At 41.4% G+C, this 14425-nt stretch overlaps 1 protein-coding gene across 1 annotated transcript in view; it reads right to left on the bottom strand.

Moving 5' to 3' along the window:
- CCDC38 (coiled-coil domain containing 38) overlaps positions 1–7042 on the bottom strand; it is a 42349-nt gene extending 35307 nt beyond the window's left edge. The window contains exons 1-2 of the mRNA XM_058568617.1: positions 7003–7042; positions 462–562 (exon numbers count right to left, since the gene is read on the bottom strand). Of these exons, the coding sequence (XP_058424600.1) occupies positions 462–562; positions 7003–7042 (141 nt within the window). The remainder of the gene's footprint in view (positions 1–461; positions 563–7002) is intronic.
- Between the last annotated feature and the right edge of the window lie 7383 nt (positions 7043–14425).

The raw sequence follows: 14425 nt of genomic DNA, 5'->3' as shown, positions 1-14425 counted from the left end.
TCTCCTCAGTAAAGCCTTTGTACACACACACGCATGCACACACTCCACCACCACCCTCTTCTCCGTCTTCTCAACAAAGATGGGCACCCCTTTCTCTACATTTCCTTTGTACGCCTCTTTTACTGTATTTCATCAACTCTAAGATGCCATTTATTGTAAGATGCACTATTGTTTTATGCACTGCCAATGCTGTATGACATCCCGTTTATGTAAGCTGGATCCCCCTTTCAGAAATGTGAAAATGTGAAAAAATGTGGGCATCAGAATCAATGAAGTAGGGCATACTGTACTCGTCACAGCAGACTGTAGTGTCTGTCATCCCCCCACAGGCGGTGATCGTTAGGTCCCTACAGGGCGGTCCTCTCGTGCGTGTTCGCACCATCTCCCAGCACAGCAAAAGTGATGGATAAGAGGATCTGATTCTAACATTAATTGAGATTGTGATATTAATAAGACCTTACCTTTTTCTTTTCTGCCATTTCATTTTCTTTGAAAAGAAAGAGATCTTTGAAAAAGATCCTATACGGACTGGTCTTTTTGATTGAGTCATCGTTTACTTTATCTGTTAAAAAAAAAAGAAAAAGAAAAATTTCTGTCATCCCTCCTCTGTTGACTGGAACAGCAAAGCTCCCACTAGCCAGAGCAGAGTAAAAGTGATGCTTGGGTCTCTGAGGAGGAGGACACAGAGGGGCAGCCTCACCTCCCCAAATGAGACAGAGATGCAAGGCCTGGATCTCAGGGGCAGAAGCCACAGCTCCTCTCTCTGTTTCCCACGGCACCCAGCATAGTGCTTAGTGCTTCACGGGGGAAGAGTCGACACTTGCTGTGTAAATAGATAAGGGGCCTTTTACAAGATAGTGGGATCATATTTTGAGATATTAGGATGTTGCTTCTTCCCACCACTACAAACATAACCACAATTACCCTTACACCACCATGTTGTCAGCAATAGACACAGCCAATACCCTTAGGGAGATCCCTAGGCCAGGCTAGAGCGTCTTAAACAGGAAAGTCAAAGATAATAACAAGTGTTGGTGCAGATGTGGAGAAATTGGACCCTCATACACTGCTGGTGGGAATGCAAATGGTGCAGCCACATTGGAAAACAGTCTGGCAGTTCCTCAAAAAGTTAAACACAGAGTTGCCATGTGACCCGGCCATTCTACTCCTAGGTATGCACCCAAGAGAAATTATGTCCACACAAAAACTTGTACATGAATGTTTATAGCAGTATCATTCATAATACTCAAAAGATGGAAACAATCCAAATATCCATCAACCGATGAATGGGTAAACAAAATGTGACACAATAGAATATTAATCAGCCATAAAAAGGAATGAGGTATGATACATACTACAACATGGATGAACTTTAGAAACATTATATTAAGTGAAAGAAGCCAGTCACAAAAGGTCACATATGATATGATTCCATTACATTCTATGAAATGTCCAGATTAGGCACATCCATGGAGACAGTAGATAGATTAGTGGTTGCTTAGGGCTGGAGGTGAGATGGGGGATAGGGGGTGATGGCTAAGGGATGCAGAGTTCCTTTTTGAGGTGATGAAAATGTTTTAAAATTGACTGTGGTGATGGCTGCTCATATCTGTGAATGTACTAAAAACCATGGACTTGTACACTTAATAAATAAGAAGCCCGGCTATAAAGAGAGAGAGAGAGAGAGAGAGAGAGAGAGAGAAAAGTCAATTGAATTTCTGAATAGACTTTTTGTTTTTATTCATAAAATCTGAAATGATAAAAAGTCTTTTCTTTTTTTCTTTCTTTCTTTCTTGCTTTCTAATGCTTGGCAGGGGGTGGTGGGTGGGAATCTTGGCTTTAAATAGCAATAGTCAAAGCCAGGAATATTGGGAGATTGGAGTTCACACCTGAAATCAGAGAAAGGGAAAGGATGTCTGAGGACACATTCCCCACCTCCAGCACCCACCTCCCCAAAAAGCTCCAAATAAGAAACTCAGTGGTTCTGGCCTGAGCCAATAGAATCACTTTGGCTCCTCCACCACTGCCGCCACCCCCACCCCCCAACCCTGCTTCGGGATTCCAACTTAATTGGTCAAGCCAGCATCAACATCAGAATATTTTGGGAGCGCCACCCCCCACCCCCCCCCCGACCCAAGTGGCTGTAAATGTATAGCCAGGGCTAGGAGTCAGTGGACCAGAGCTTAAAAGTTGGAGAAATGGCCATCTTTCCAGGGATTCAGTTGGGAAAGTGGGAGCATCTGGAATTACAGAAACCCAAGGCACATTTTTTTTGTAGGTAGTGGGTTAGGGAGAGAGAAAATGGCAGAGTGGAAGCCTGGGGTTCAACATGGAGTGTGGAGTGTTCTGATCACCTCCTGTTCATCTTGTTGGTGAAGGAAGAACCCTCTGCCCTAAATAGTACGAGATGGCTAAACACACAACACCCAACACTGGACAGATGAGATTGACAGCAGTTTATTAGTTACATACACTCACAGCCAGGGGAGAAGGACACCATGCAGGGGCCACGTCTCGACTGCACTCAGAAGCAGAGTGAACCAGCAGCGGTTGTGGGAGGGGGAAGGCAACACATTCACAGGCTCCAGCAATTAGAATATTGGGGACACATTATTCTGTCTGCCGCACTCACATAGTCTCACCCCTGTCTCAGCCTTGCCCCTTACTGTCACTCTATTTGCCCTAATTCTTCTATTCATTCATTTATTCCTTCATTTATTCAACAAATACCTATTGAGCCTCTAATATGGGCCCAGCACTGTTCTAGGCACCGATGACACACTGGTGAACAAAGCAGAGATTGAGCACCTTATATTGGTGTGGGGAGGGGTGGGGGGAGTAGTTGGTAACAGATAATCTAAAAATCAACATAATAAAGTAGTAACTTTTATAATATGCTATAAAGTTCTGTGGAAAAATATAAAGCAAGACATGAGAGGGGGAGGCTGGGGTGAGCAGTTTTAAATGGAGTGGTCAGGATGGGCCTCATTGATAAAGTGACCTTTAAAGGAATTGAAGGAATTAGCCAAGTGGATAACAGCCAGTGCAAAGGTCCTGAGGCAGGATCATGTTTGGTGTGTGTTTAAGAAAGAGAAAGGAAGCCAGGGTAGCTGGAATGGAATGAAGGAGGGGGAGGGCAGTAGAGAAGCAGATTATGTCAGGTCTTATGGACAATCTTGAGGGCTTTGGCACTTACTCTCAGCAAAATGGAGAACCACTGGAGGACTTTGAATAGAAAAGTGATGTGGTCTGACCTATTCAATACTATTGCAGTTTGGTGAGAATAGACTCAGAGTGGAGAGACAAGGATTGAAACCAGATATCAGTTAGGAGGCTATTGCAGTAACTCAGGTAAAAGGTGATGGTAGCTCAGATTAGTATGGTAAGAGTGGAGATGGTGAGAAGTAGCTGGGTTCTGGGTATGTTTTGAAAGGAGAGCCAAGAGAATTCCCCAGTGGATTGAATACAGGGTATTTTCCCTCAAGCCTGCCTGCCTGCCTTCCTTCTTTCCTTCCTTCCTTCCTTTCTCTCTCCCTTTCTCCCTTTCTCTCTTTCTCTCATTCTTTCTCTCTCTCTCTCCGTTTCTCCCTTTCTTTCTGCCTCCCTTCCTTCCTTCCTCTCTCTCTCTTTCTCTCTCTCTTTCTTTCTTCCATCTGTTCTTCATCCATTCTGTTTGTATTGTTTCTGGACAAGCTTTTATTTTTCTTAACATATTTAGAGTATTTACCAGTATTAAATATTTTTTTAGAAAGCATAACTTTTAATGTCTCCATTAAAAGATCTATCATATGGATGTATTCATCTTTGAACCCCCAGCACCTAGGCTGGCAATATAAGGGGCACTAAAAGATTTCAGAATTGAATTTACAAACTGCAGAAAATAATTTTAAGAAACATTAAAGAAGACCTAAGTAAATGGAGAAATAAGTCAAGTTCCTGGATAGAAAGACGTAATTTCATAAAGATGCCAATTCTCCACAAATGCTCAACGGCTTCATAGTAATGCAAATACACAGCCCAACAGGAGTTTTTAAAAAAATAGAACCTCATAAGTAAATTCCAAAATTTAAAAGGAAGAACAAAGAGACAAGAATAGTCACAACCCTGCTGAAGGAGAAGAGCAGGGAGGGAATATGGCCCTGCTATATGTCAGGAGTCCGTATGGAGCTACAGTAACGGGAAAGACAGAGTCACTAATGGAAGAGAATGGAAATCTCAGAAACATATCCACACATGGGGAAAAGAGAGACTGTTCAATAAGGAAGCTGGAAAAAAATTGTTACTCTCAAGGAAAAAAGACGAAATTGGATCTTCACATCACGTACAAAAATCAACTACTGATGGATAAGGACAAAACTGTCAGAAATAAACCTTTGAAACTAATAGTAGAACATATAGGTTAATATCATTTAGATTTTGGGATGGGGAAGATTTATTAAACAACACAAAAAGTATTAATTATAGAAGAAAAGATGGATAGATTTGACTATATTGAGGACTTTGTTCATTATGAGATACCATAAACAAAGTGAAAAGTTAAATTAAAACTGGGAAAAGACATCTGCACTACACACAATTGACAGAATTGGGATCTACCGTATTTACAGAAGTACAAGAGAAGTAAGAGAAGCACTAATAACCCAGGAGAAAAATTTAAGAAAGAATTAAACAAGTATCTTCCAGAAGAAGAAACACATATGGCCAATAAACATATGACAAACTGTTCAACTTCATTAGTTATCAGAGAAATGCAAATAAAAACCATAATGATATCCCAGTTCCGCCCATTTGATTGGCAAAAAATTAAGAAGTCTGATGATACCAAGTGTTAGAAAGGAGATGAGTCCACTAGATCTCTGACACATTGCTGGTACACTTGTGACTGGGCACAACTACTTTGGAAAACACTTGGATATTATCATCTGAAGTTGAATATTCACCTAGCGTAAGATTTGACAGTTCTATTCCTAGGTATATATGCAAGAGAAGTTCTCTCATATGTACCAGGAGATGGGTACAAGAATGTTTATTAGCAGCTCTGTTTTTAATAGCAACAACCTGAAACAACTCAAATACTTACAGGAGAGTCAACAAAGAAACTGTGGTACATTCACACTGTGTGATATTATACAGTGGTCACAATAAATGATCTACAGGACAGAACAATATGAACGAATCTTCATATATAGTGCTAAGCGAAAAAGTCTCAAAAGATTATAGTCAGAAGGATACTATTTTTAAAAAGTTAAAATAACTAAAGTAAAAAATATTCTCTTTAAGATTACATATAGGCAAGATAAAACTATGTAAATAAAAAGGCTAAGAACTAATCTGCATAGAATTCAGCGTGGTGGCTACCCCAGGTGAGAGAAGATAAGGGACGGGGTGTAAGGTATGTCAAGATCTTAGCTTTTTTGGGTTTTGGTGGGTTCAGAGGCTCATAGAATGTTATTAATATATAATTTTATTAATTTAAAAACAGGGTCATGGAGCTCAGGGAACTGGTCCCAAATATGCTGGTTGCTCATACCGCTTTTTATACTGTGAGTGATCAAGTCCTTTGTCTCTGACGCAAGAGTTTTGTATCTCCTGTCAGCCTCAAGGAAACTGTGGCAAGCTAACTTACTAGCTTGCAAGTAGGGGAAAATCTTAGATCCCTCACAGTTCTTGACAAAGTAATAAAACCCTTTAACGAAAAAGGAATCCTCCAATATATAATATCCTACTACTCTGCAGCTTGGTTTTTTTCAGTTAGCAATATATTTAGGAGTTCTTTTTACATCAGTACATATATATTTACCTCATCAAAAAGAAAAAAAGCTTTCTAGTATCCCATTCCTGGGATGTATCATATTTTACATAACCAATTCTATACCAATGGACATTATGGTCGATCCTAGTCTTTTGCTACTATAAGCAATGCTGCAATGAATATTCTTGTAGACATATCATTAATCACTTGTGCAAACATGCCTTAGAATAAATTGCCAACATGGCTCTGTTTAAAGGCTACTAGTCGTCTCCTCATACCCATTCTCTCTTCTTCTGTAGAAATAGAGCCCTTACTTCTAGCTTGGCACATGGGCACCCAGAGTAAAGACTACATTTCTCATCCCTTGGTGCTAGACATAGCCATGAGACTAAGTTCTAGAAGAGGGGATGTCAGGGGAAGTGGTGAGTGTAACTTCTAGGAACTGTCATAAAAGGGAGGGGCCTCTTCTTCCCTCTCCTTTGCTCCTCTTTGCTGGCAGGAGTATGGGTGTGATCACAGGTGCAGAAGCAGCCCCCGTGGATCAAGAATATAGGCCAGCAACAAGCTGGAAGAAGCCCGGGCCCCTGATGTGAGCCTCCACACGGGCCCTGGAATGCTTATGTCCAGAGGTCGTTACCTAAGAGAGAAATAAACTTCCATCATGTTTAAGCCCTTGTTGTTTTATATTTTCTGTCAGTTGCAGCCAAACATTTTAATTCTAAACACAGATAGGGCCAAACTGTCCTTCAAAGAGGATGCCTACAGAGAGCCTGTTACCTGGAACACACTCTTAGTGTTATCCAATTTTTAAATCTCTGTCAAATTTATAAGTGCAAAAAAGTTATTCTTGTATACTGATAAATACGGATTCCTTGTATGCTTGGAAAGAAGCAGGAAGGTAAGGAAGGAAAGGGCGGTGAAGGAAAGGAGGGGACAGATTTTGATAAAGTGTGGTTGTTCGCGTCCTTTATTGTGAGAAATGATTCAGTTAATTGTTTTACATCATGAAGGACTCTAGCAATCTAGCTAAATATGACAATTCAATGCCCCTCTGACTTCAAGATTTTTCTTTTCAGAATTAAAAAGTAGAAGAGAACCTTCTCAGCAGCTAGTTTATAAACTCTTTACATAGAGAGACCATGTCCGATACTTATTGTGTAACTTTTTCCTTTTCTTACTCTCCCAATCCACCATGGGGACCAACCCCACCAGGCACAAAGCAAGAACTTCTTGACTGATTTCTTCTTTACCTCCAGAAGTCAGTGATGGTGGCAAAAAATGTGATGACATGTTGTCTATGTTGTCTCCTGGTCCTGTCCAAAGAAAAGGAAACATGTTTTTAAAAATTCTGCAAACATGGCATAAAGCAGCTAAATTCGACTGCCAGTGACTCCCAGATAACCTTTAGTGCTTTTTTTGTGTGTGTGTGAGGAAGATCAGTTCTGAGCTAACATCCGTGCCAATCCTCCTCTTTTTGCTGAGGAAGATTGGCCCTGGGCTAACATCTGTGCCCATCTTCCTCCCCCTTATATGGGACGCCGCCATAGCATGGCCTGACAAGCGGCGCCTCGGTGTGCGCCCGAGATCCGAACCCGGGCCACCAACAGCGGAGCGCACGCACTTAACCGCTGCGCCACAGGGCGGCCCCGCCTTTAGTGCTTTTAAAAGCAGTGCACACACAATCTCCTTGACCAGCAGTTCCAATTCTAGAAACTCATCCCAAGAAAATAATCAGGTAAGTGAGCAAAAAGGTATGGACTACAATAATATTTATCGACATGTTATTTAATAAATAGGGAGTTGATTAAATAACTATGGTAGACCCATAAAATGGAAGGCCATGTGGCCGCTTAAAACGATGCTGTAGTCACTATTTACCTCTGTTCACTATATGAGTAAAAAACAAAATATTTCAAGAGGGTAGGAACAGTGTGGATAAAAAACACATGCCAGGGCTGGCCCCGTGGCTTAGCGGTTAAGTGCCCGCGCTCCGCTTCTGGCGGCCCGGGTTCGGATCCCGGGCGCGCACCAACGCACTGCTTCTCTGGCCGTGCTGAGGCGGCGTCCCACATACAGCAACTAGAAGGATGTGCAGCTATGACATACAACTATCTACTGGGGCTTTGGGGGGAAAAATAAATAAATAAATAAGTTAATTATTAAAAAAAAAGAAACTGATTTAAAAAAAAAAAAAATGCCAAATCAGAGAGGTGTTTGAAAAGTTGTTCACCAAACATTAATAGTGGTTATCTCTGATTTTGAGCAATCTCTCCTTTCATTTTCATCAGATTTGGGATTAGAATTAGGTGAATGAGGCACTCAGCTGCAAAATTTAAGGATGTGCGCCCAAAACTCAGTTAGGAAGATAAATAATATGTTAATGCAATTTTTTAAAAAAATTCAAAACCGGGGCCAGCTCGGTGCCATAGTGGTTAAGTTCCGCTTTGGTGGCCTGGGGTTCATAGGTTCGAATCCCAGACGTGGACCTACGCACCACTTGTCAAGCCATGCTGTGACAGTGTCTCATATAAAGTACAGGAAGATGGGCAAAAAGATGGGCACAGATGTTAGTCCAGTGCCAATCTTCCTCACACAAAATATAATAATAACAATAATTCAAAATCAACGCAGGAAAAAAAATCCATGATAAAATGTTAAATACAGACAGGATCTGACTGTGCACTTATATGACCCTGAGTGAGGGCCTCCCTTGCCAGACTCTCATACCAGCCCACAGATCTTGTCTTTATTTAAAATTTTGATATTTTGTTCACTGTGGATTTTTTGCATTAATTTATATTTTTTAAAATAATTAATTAAAATGTTTATGTTGATTACTGAGTTTTTGCCTCTCCCTTTAAATTGTGCACCCAAGGCAAGTGCCTCACTTGCCTCACCCTAATCCTTATCCTGAATTTTTATACTGTTTTGTATCATTCAAATTTCTCAATAAACTTGTGTAATTTTTACAATGAAAAAAATAACAATATTTTCATTTGGGGAAAAAAAGGATATTCGGGATTTTATAAAAATGGTGTGCCCACAACAGGAACAATGAATGGGACAAAACATCCTTTTTCAGGCTGCCCATTTAAATTTATGCCTCAGTAATCTCAAAGAGCTGTGTTTAAGAGCTAAGAGGCTCATGAGGTCTGTAGCAGGTGAATAAGAACACAGACTTTGGAGTGGACAAGCCTGTTGGTTTGGTATTTACAGATGTGTGAGCCAGTTCATTCAACATTCAAAAAATATTTATTGAGTACCTACTAATGTGCCAGGCTGGGTGCTAGAGACAGGGCAATGAAAAAAAAACAACGACAAAAAAGACAAAAACCATTGTCTTCACAGAGCCTACATTCTAATAACAGCATCTCTGAGCCTCAGGTTCCTAGTCCATAAAATGGGAATAATAGTTCCACTCTCAAGGCTTTTATGAGGATGCAACGAGGCAACGTATAAAAACAACCATCAGGGTGCCTAGAATACAGACCGAACTCAGTAAGTGGGAGATATCATGTGCTAATATTTACCAATTAGCATGTGATTTTACTTCCAATGATTATAAAAACAAAGATAAAAAAAAATTATATTGAAGTTATAAAAGACAAAAAGATTAATAAAAATCTACAACATTATTATACTTTTTCAGATTACTGAAGAGTTTTTCACAGGCATTGGGTTCATTCTGACAAATGGAAAAGAAGGGTTGGTGAAGAATTGATGACAATCTGTTGGGTTGATTTATTTGGAATCTGGAGGGCTAATGCTAAACATTTGTGAGAGATTTTCTTAAATTTACACTCTGCACTCATCTCCCCCTAAGATTCTGCTCACTTCTTTCTTGTTATACTTTTTGCTCCTTCAATCCTTCTATCTGAATTCACTCCCCTACCCATGCCCACGCCTATTCCCTTTATCCTAAAAGTCTATCTACAATAAACATCTTTATCCATGGCTTCTGGCACTCTCTCACTCATAGAAAAACTGGAAGTTCTCATCCCTCTAAGCCAACTGCTAGTAGCAGATACCTGCTCTCAGTCCATCTCTCCAGTAATTCATAGAAGATGTAATGGAATCAATAGTTTCTAGAAGTTGTCATACTTCTGTACTTTCATATGCATCAATCTCCCTATTAATTAACGAAGGGTTGCTGAAGAACATAAGAGAGAACAAGAGAGGCAGCCATTCTTAGGAACGGATTATAAAATTCTCTGAATTAAACCAATATGATATGCCAACCCAGGAAAAAAAAGACAAAGCCAGTGAATGTCTGCTGGGCTAAACAAAAATAGCATGATGACTAAACAAAAATCTCTGTACCCAAAGAGAGAGAAAATGTCGTTGGATTGCATAGCGAATGCCTGCAAATTCACATCTAAAACACATGTTTAAATCCAACTTCTGACAAATGAAAAAGACAAAGAACTCAGAAAAATCAGAGACTTAAAATGGTGGTGTGTGATTGCAAGCCATCGCTTTTAGAGGTGGCATAGGCTAGTGATTAAGAGCATAGACTCTCGTTATGTTCCTTAATCCTCACACTTCAATTTCCCCATCTTTCAAAACGAATGATAAGAACGGCACCTACCTCGTGGATTGTTAGATGAGTTAATGTTTGCCCTGCCCTTTGGGTAGCCTCAGGTGCATAGTAAATGCCACATAAGTGTAAGCCCATGGAGGAAACACTCCAAGAAGGGAAGATCCTTGGTATGTTTGAGGAACAGCAAGGGGACTAGTGGAACTTAAGCACAGTGAACAAAGGGGAGAGTGACAGTTGAGCTCAAAGAGATAGCAAGGGCCCTGGAGGTCATTTACTCCGTGAAAGGAAAATCATTAAATGAATCACTCTGACTGCTGAGCTGAGAAGAGACTATAAAAGGGGATGAGGGTCCAATAGGGAGACCTGTTAGGAGGCTACAGTCATTGGGAGGCAAGAGATAATGGGGTCTCTTGGGATAGCAGTGGAAGTGGTGAGAGGTGGTCAGATTCTAGATATATTTGGAAAATAGAGCCTACATGACTGGCTGATGGTTAGGATGTGGGGTATGAGATAAAGAGCCCAGGAAATAAAGGAAGGAGTTGCCATCAACAGAGACAGAGAAGGCTGTAGGGGAAGGGAAGATCAAGGGTTCAGTTTGGAACATGTTAAATTTGAAATGTCTAGTAGACGTCTAAGGGGACATGGGTGTAAAATACACTGTTCTTCCAAGTCAACACCATGCTTGTTGATTTAGTTCATTCTTGCATTCCTCTAATGTTATGCAATTATGCGTGGTCACTGAGTCAGGTCCTTTGATGCGTATCATTACAGGGGCAGAATGAATGACATTGTGGAAAGACCCTGGTCTTTGGGGGCAGGCAGGTTTGAGTCCTGCCTCTGACTCTTATCAGCTTTTTCCCTTAGGCCTACCCAATTACAGTCAGTGCACCTTGGGGTCTTCTTCTCTCAAGTGTGGACACTAATACCTTTCTTACAGGCTTGTGGCAATTTTCAAACACAGGTAATGTACGAAAAGTGCCTACTCACTCTATCGCTTATACAAATAATTGCTTCTACTTTCTTCAAAGCAGCTGTCCAGATCTGTCCTCTTTCTAGTCTACTCTGTCTCGTGAATAACCACCAGCACCTGACAAGAATAAGAGGGATAACTGACAACTGGCTTTCGTAAGAAAGAATTCAAGTTCTTGAAACCGGGCCATTTGAGAGGAATCTACCAGCAATATTGGTGCAAATTTGGGGAACCTGCTGCACCTTAGTGCAGATTCTTAACATTCCAAGCTTCGTGGAAGTGGAGAAAGAGGAACGGGGTTTTATAATGTCCAAACATAAAGTCCCAGACCAACTCTCAAGTTAACAATAACAATTTCCAGCAGATATTATTCGAAGCAGTTCGTGCTTGATTTTCTCTACAACTCAATGAAAATGGATTTCCAGATTCTCTCAATACGAGATAAAAAGCTTTGTTTATCTTCTGTACGCAAACGAAGATTTAGACAGATTCTCTCAAACCAAATGCCTTTCAACTTTTTCCTGCTTCCTTCCTGTCCACTTGGACAAACACTAGGGGAAAGAGCTGTGAACTGTGTCCTTGTTCTATTTTTTGTTTACCTGAGAGCCAGGACCCACTAGGTCCTCGGCCCGCTCAGTGACCTCTTGATTAGGTCAGAAGCGGAGCAGGATGATGAGGAAATTACCTTCAGTTTGACCTTTAAGGCCCTGCTGGCGTCAAGCGAGTTATTTTGTGTGGATTTTTCTGTTGACATTTCTGACTGCCGCTTTTGCAAACTGAAAAAATAACTGGAGATCAAGAGGAAGGAAGAGTAGGGAAAAGAAGCCAAGCCAATGTGAGCAGGATGATGTGAAAAGTACTTAGCACTAAGAATGCTATAGGGATGTTGGTTATTACTAAGGGAATATGTGGTATCCTTACCTCTCTATAATTATTTAACAAAGACCAAGAAGGAGAGAAGTCCACTCTTCACCTTCTTACTTCTGGAAACCTCTTGCTTGCAGGGCTTTTCAGGCAATATTATATATATGGATGTAATTGGATGCTCTCAGCTCACAGACATATATAAATCCCCATAAAAAAAGGGGCAATTTCTTTTAGACTTGCCAAGAACTTGTAAACTTTAAGCACATGGTACGTTCTGTGAAGTGAGGAGGGGATCTGGAATTATTGCCTGAAATCTAATCTTCAACTTAAGTGACCAGTAAGACAAATAGCAGGATTAAAATAAACTAATAGTAATAGTAGTAATAATAATGATAATTATTATTATTACTTATTTAGAGCTAGGCACTGGGCTAAGTGATTTACATTTCATCTTATATAAAGTTCAAACAAGTCCATAAATTAGAAACAACTATCCCCATAACACGGATGAGAAAACTGAGGCTTAGGGAAATTAAGTAAATATTCCAAGGTCAAATAGCTCATAAGTAACAGAAGCAGGATTAAGACAAGTTTTTTGAACCCCAAAGCCACCTATATTTCTATAATTTCATCCTATCCTTTATACCCATATTTGCATAAATCTGCAAACATGCCTATAATTGCACAATGTAAGATTCAAGTCTTCAGCAGAAATTTTATGATATAAAATTTTAATATTTCTCTGTGAATTAGTGACTTTATGTGTTTCTATTTTCCACTATTTCCACTTCTCTTGTATTATTTCTCTCTATATATTATAACTTTGTTTTTTTAACTGTCGCACACACACACACTCCTATTTGTGATTGTGTGTCTGAGCTGTGAGTAATCTATGGTTTTTTTTCCTTTAGGGTCTCTTACTCATAGTGTCTATTGAATTCTTTTCCAGTTTTTTTTCTTTCCTCTGTCTTTCCTACCTGACTGATCTCTCTCTTTTATGGCCATAACATGAAGCTAAAGTATATTATTATTTATCATGTTTATCTAAAGCAGTTTTTGCTTTCTGTTCTTTTATTTTTTCTTGGTGAGGAAGATTAGCCCTGAGCTAACATCTGTTGCCAATCCTCTTCTTTTTGCTGAGGAAGATTGGCTCTGCGCTAACATCCATGCCCATCTTCCTCTCCTTTATACGTGGGACGCCGCCACAGCATGGCTTGATGAGTGGTGAGTAGGTCCACGCCTGGGATCCGAGCCTGCGAACCCGGGGCCACCGAAGCAGAGCGCTGGAACTTAACCACTACGCCTCTGCCGGCCGGCCCCTGTTTTTCATTCTTCAATTGCCTTAAAATGACACTAAACTGACTTTTAAGTTTTGTGGTTTTACAGGCCTCAGCCTGCTTTCACGGTATGTTATTCTGTCCATAAAGAGTTTTCCTTTTGATTGTAGTCTTTGCTGGGCAGGGAAAGTCTCTCTTCTGTCTTTCTATGTTCCACAGGCCTAACACAGAGCTTCTAATAAAAATATATAAACAAAATAAAATAATTAAGAAACAAAATAAAACCCAGTGCTTGCCAATGTTTTCACAGCGACTGACAGACGCGAAGAGACGTGGGTGAGAATCACAGACATCTTCCTTCAAGTTGATTCTGTCTCATGCGTTGGTCACAAATTGAGGGTAGGGCCCACCAGATACAGCTGGGGTGTGGGGTGGGGGTCACCGAGCAGAAACCAGTTTTACCTCAACGAGTTTGGATCCAGGAGCCGTTCCAACCTATCCTTCACGAAGGCATTACGGGAAATGGGCGGAGGCGCCAATCGATTCCCCAGCCTCGGCTCTACCCTCCCCCGCCCGGGTGGCCCTTCATCTCGGGGACTGTCTGGCAGGGGATCCCGGAGCCGAGCTGGCCAACCGAAAGTACGCGGCACCCGCCGCTCTGCTTCGCGGCCGCGCGGACCCAGGAGCAACCCCCGCCCCCCGCCCCGCAACCCCCTCCCCCCCCAGGTTCCTTCTGCAGGGGGGCTCTCCGCGCACCAGGCTGCCGCCCGAGACCCCCGGGCAGAGGTTTCCCCTACTCGGCCCCCTCCCGGGGCTCTGTCCCAGGTTCCCGCACCTGCTCCCGGACAGAGGTTCCCCCCCCCCCTCCCGCTCCGGGCGCCCTCGCCCCTCTGGGACCTTCCGCCGGGCCACGTGATCGGCGAAGCTCCCCGGTGACCGGGCTTCAGTTTTCTTATCTGTAAAACAGGAACAATAATCTCTACTACATTTACCCAGAACGTGACAGGGCGACCGAAAAG

This window comes from Diceros bicornis, chromosome 25 (genome assembly GCF_020826845.1).
Source record: "Diceros bicornis minor isolate mBicDic1 chromosome 25, mDicBic1.mat.cur, whole genome shotgun sequence".
In the NCBI taxonomy this organism is placed as follows: domain Eukaryota; kingdom Metazoa; phylum Chordata; class Mammalia; order Perissodactyla; family Rhinocerotidae; genus Diceros; species Diceros bicornis.
Note: the sequence above shows the minus strand (reverse complement) of the source record. Positions and strands in the feature narration are given on the sequence as shown.